Here is a 5230-nt window from a genome sequence, read left to right as displayed (position 1 = left end):
CACTAGTCAAACTGAGTATAATATTTTCTACGGTTATTAAATAAAATACTCGTTAGCGTCAGACAGCGGCCTGCGAGCGAACGTTCGGGAGCATATGTTTCATGCTGGCTTGACCTGTGAAGGATAAGATATTGAATCAGAGAGACGATACGTCGTTTCTAAACTGCGTTTAATCACACCGTGCCGCGAGCCAGACGATGACAACACGACGACGACGATTATATATAGTCTATGTGAAGGGAGCTACCCTACTCTCTCATTTCTCTCCCCTAATCTCTCCTCTCTCTCTCTTACGTCCTCTCTCTCTCTCTCTCTCGCGCACGTGCTCTCCCTTTGTCGTGCGCTCGCGCTCCCTCTCTCTCTCTGTTTCTCTCTCCCTCTCCACTCTTTCTCACTCCCTCTCTCTGCTCCACTCTTTCGCTCTATGTGCGCGCTCTCTCTCTCTCTCTCGATCTATCTACCTACCTCTCTCTGCCTCATTCTCGCTCCCTCCCTCTCTATCTATCTATCTACCTACCTCTCTCTGCCTCATTCTCTATCCCTCCCTCTCTATCTATCTAAACTGGGTCACATAACGATGTGAGCCCACGAGTAGGTGAACAGTAGGGTGTGTGCACACACGCGGTGAAGTAGGACTGAACACTGCCAGCCGCATGTACGCGTTCCCCTTAGATACATAGCCAGTACATAGGCCAGCGTAACTGTAAACACTCTTGTGTTGGGTTACGTTATTGTAACATCTAATATCCCGCCAGCACCTAACCTCGCTTACACTCGCTTGCGCGAGCGGGCAGGCGGGAGGCGGGGGGGGGACGGCTGCCGAAATGTATGTACTATACTAACGTTAGATGGAGAAGGTGGAGCAGGAGGGCGAGCAGGCCAGGAGCAGGAGGAGCTGGAGCAGGACAGCTGACTAACCTTGGTTGCTTGCTGTGATTCCTGCAGTTAGCAGAGCAGAAGCCATGCAGGAGAAAGCGTGGGCAGGAGCGGAGGAGCGGGAGGAAGGGGGAGAGGGGGAGGGGAGGAAGCGGGAGGTAGGAGGGGAAGGAGGGAAGGAGGAGGGGGAATGAGGAAGCGGGAGGAGGAGGGGGCCAGGAGGAGCGGCGTGAGGGCCGGAGGGCAGGCGGAAGCGAGGAGGGGCAGGCTAGGAAGGGGAGGAGGAGGAAGTGGAGGCAGGAAGCCGGAGGGGGGCAGTGCAGGGCGAAGGAGAAGCGGGTGAGCGAATGGCAGGGGGTACGAGGAGGGGGAGGAGGAGGCGGGGAGGAGGGGGCAGGAGGGGGAAGAGGGAAGGGGGCAGGATGGTTAACTGCCCTTGAGACAACCCTTGGACGATCAGCACTTGCCAAGCCGATGCGTACGGACTCGTGAGTACCTCCTCCTCCTCCTCCATCACAGCTGCTGCATTCTCCCCTCCCCGCACGCACGCACGGCACGCACGCACACACGCACGCACTCACACCACGAACGCCGCACACAGCGCACGCACTCACACGCACGCACGCCACGCCAACCACGACGCTACACACACGCCACGCATGCACACACTCACACGCTTAACGAATCGACACGCACACACAGACTGATATAGCACGCAAGTTCCGGGTATTTATTACGAACCAAAAACATTTCATACTTCACTTGTTCAACCATGTGAAACGCCACCAAACATTGCACATATCAAAGTAAATCTTCGATATACGTTCAAACAACACTGGAATACCAAAGTAAATGTAAACTGACATGTATAATACATGTACATGTACATACATACACATATGTATATGTATGTTACATTGTTAGTATGTGCTACATGTATGTGAGCCTTACAGGTTATAAGATACACACACAGACAGTTGTACAGGTTTAAGACTACACCAAGACACAGACGAGGTCAGCTGATTCACTTCTTGTATCGCGTGATTCTGCTAGTATAGCTTCATACCAACAAACATCACAACCACCCGTGCAAACACGCTAGCTCGACAAAATTTCGGATGATGGCTTACACACGGAGAGGCACGAGCGGGGGGACAGAATGCTAGCCTTTCCTAGAGGCCAATGCTGCAAACACATGCATGCTCTCCCTCTCTCTCGCAGGCTCTCCACTTGTCTCTTCTCACCTCTCCCTCTCTCTCTCTCTCTCTCTCTCTCCCTCTCTCTCTCTCTCTCTCTCTCTCTCTCTCTCATCTCTCTCTCATCTCTCTCTTCTCTCGTCTCGCTCTCTCTCTCTTCTCAACTCGCTCTCCCTCTACTCCCTCTTTCTCTTTCTTCTGCATACATACCATTGTACGCCGCAGGAGGCGCTTCCCTGTGTGACCGTGGCGGCCACCTATACTCAGGAGCTTGTCGTTGTAGCCTCGTCGCTTGCTGGAATGATAAAGCATGGACAATTGTGGTAACAACTCACATCACGCGACCTCATGTGTGCATGTTAGCAAGCACAGCAAATAGACATTCAATACACGTACACACACGCACACACACACACACACACCACGCCGCGCCCAGCGCGCACGCCAGCAGCCGTTACAGCATGCAGGTAGCAGAGGCCATGGGTCTTTCGTTCATGCGCATATGTGGCATGCACTCATTATAATTGCTGTCGTTTGTTAATTAGCTGCTGGGATATGAGTCAGGGAGAGCAAGCGCTTTCGTAATATATAATATATAATATATACAGCTACGTACAGTAATATATGATGTAACGTATATACACCCACATCAGCAGGTGTGAGGTACAGTGTGCACGGCTGTCTCGGCTGCGCTTTTATACTCTCTACCTGTAGCCCACAGGTAACGTGCCTAGCCACTTTTACCATTTACTAGCCACAGGTAAGCTACTACCTTCTCGCTTCTCACTACATGGGTGAGAAGTAATCTCATATCCTCTCTTACGACAGAACAGTCGTAGAGCACGTCTAGGGACTAGTACTAACATAGACTAGCTGACGTTGCAACCTGCCCGTGTGTTGCGGCTTCCATTACTGTATCTATGCCTAGAAACGTAGCCCGGTAGGCAATTGGAAACTAGTCAGCAGTCCAACTCATTATTAGCTGCCAGTAATATAATAACTTCCTCTACGCTGATAGTTGGCTTGAAGGTCACAGATGATCTAATGCTGTTATTATCACATAGCGTAAAATCGCTTACGCACGCGCACGCGCACGCACACATCCACTGCTCGTTACACACCTACTTGACTGTTACACCATAGCTTACTGACATGGCTACATACCTGTCTACCTACCTATCTACCTGCCTTCTCATACACGCCTGCCTCCATCTGATACAACATTACGTATGGCAGGTAGTCAGTGTAGACAGGCACACACAGACAACAATTCGCACACTGTTGCCGTAATGAAACATTAACTGCTGACACACTATAATTATTATACAGTCAGAGCGTGGTGGTAGCCCAGAGAGGGGGAGTGGGTCGAGGATGGGAGGATGGAGGATGCGAAGCAAGCGTTTGGATGGGCGAGAATGAGAAGGTAGGCGCGAAGGTAGGGGAAGTGGGGGAGGGAGGGATGAGGCTAGGGTCGAGGGCGTGGAACGAGGAGCAGGGGGAGGGGGAGGGCGTGAGGATGGAAGGTAGGGTTGAGCGGGGGGAGGCGGGGGCAGACTGTTAAGATTCGGCATTGGAGGTCGTATGCTTAAACGTTTAGAGTAGAAAGTGTGGAGTTGGCGTATCCGCAGTAATGTTTTGGGATGCTGAATAGCTCTACCTCGCGTAGCACACATTCGCTGCCTGCCACAGCGCTCTTGCACGGGGCAGTGGGAGTAAAGGGGATAGCCGGTTGAGCTAAGGATGTGGAATCTATGGAGTGCATTAGCGGCAAGCTTTGGGACTCGCACCGCCCTGCACACACTAACTCATGAACACACTGAGAAAGCTTACGCGAAAACATGCCATGCACGTACACGCTGCAGACGTGCGCTTCATACACACGCTCTCGTTCTCTCTCTCTCTCTCTCATCTCTCTCTCTCTCTCCGACTCTCTCTCTCTCTCTCTCTCTCTCTCTCTCTCCTCATCCCACGTCACCTCCACACCTACTCGATGCAGCCAGCCACTTACGGCCTTCAACCACCAATAGATGGCGTGACTCACCATGCAGCCACCTCCGCGTCGTGGGTCGTGTGATTATTGCTACACAGACATCAGCACGAGGTGGTGGACACTATATCTAACAACCACCAGTAATGCTAGCTATGTATAAGCTGTGAATGCTGTTGGTTGTTATATAGTGCCCACCTCAAAGTGTGGTGAACAAATGACAGAGTTGATTCATGCGCACGTCGCACACCCAGCGTTACGACCGCTGCACCACACCCGCCAACCACGGCAGAGTTTCAACGATACGAGGAAATCCGTGGATAGAGGGCGCAGCAGTCTACAGATAGAGGGCGCTGCAGCGTGCGGATAGAGGGCGCCACTCACCTTGGCGAAGCAGCTCATGTTTCTCGCGCACAGCATGGACATGCGCGTCTGCGACCGCAGCAGCGCCTCCGACACCTCGCGATACTCCTGTCGTGACGCGTCGTCCGCCAGACGCTGCAGACGCTGGTTCAACGCGTTGAAGTTCGCTTGTTCGTGTAGCATCTCGTTCTGCAGTGCTGCCACCGTGTCGACCAGCTCCTGCCAGGGGGGAAAACAAGAGAGCAGCGGTGAGCAGGGGGATTCGAACCCGGGACCCCGGGATGCAGTGGTTGGTGATCGCGGCAAGACTTGAACTGCCGATTTACTCGATTGTTGTGACTTAGTGGTAGTTAGTGTGAGAGTTAAACAGTAGATTGTCATACATGTGATAAAAATAATTAAAAGAAAATTTTGTTTAACATCTGTTGAAACATATACATAACATCAGGAGTAGATAATAGGGATCCCCTAATTCCCTATTATCTACTCCTGATAACATGTATATAAAAATGGAATGAGGAACCGATTTTTTATTTTGCCAGCTTTCGAGAACATGTGTTTGTTCCTCTTACGGGTGTGAGGTTCGGAAGTGAACTCCCAACGATCAAGTGCGAGGTAGATGGCTTATTTGGAAACAAACAAAGGGCCGGCCCAAGGATATAACAGCTGTCGACATTTGCACGTCACACATTGCGAAAAAGCATTGGGGTCGCCTAGGCTAATAACATGCGTCTAAACAGAGGAATTGCTCCGACCTGTGATTGGAGGATAAAAATAAAATTTGTGACGTTTCGTTTTCATTTTGGCA

The 5230-nt window shown here is 51.4% G+C and overlaps 1 protein-coding gene across 1 annotated transcript in view; it reads right to left on the bottom strand.

Moving 5' to 3' along the window:
• Positions 1–5230, bottom strand: part of LOC106818328 — a gene marked incomplete at its 5' end in the record, with an annotated part of 19719 nt that overhangs the window by 13623 nt on the left and 866 nt on the right. The window contains 2 exon segments of the mRNA XM_014823044.1: positions 2283–2367; positions 4444–4641. Of these exon segments, the coding sequence (XP_014678530.1) occupies positions 2283–2367; positions 4444–4641 (283 nt within the window).

The sequence above is a fragment of the Priapulus caudatus genome, unplaced genomic scaffold, assembly GCF_000485595.1.
Source record: "Priapulus caudatus unplaced genomic scaffold, Priapulus_caudatus-5.0.1 Scaffold2167, whole genome shotgun sequence".
NCBI lineage: Eukaryota > Metazoa > Priapulida > Priapulimorpha > Priapulimorphida > Priapulidae > Priapulus > Priapulus caudatus.
Note: the sequence above shows the minus strand (reverse complement) of the source record. Positions and strands in the feature narration are given on the sequence as shown.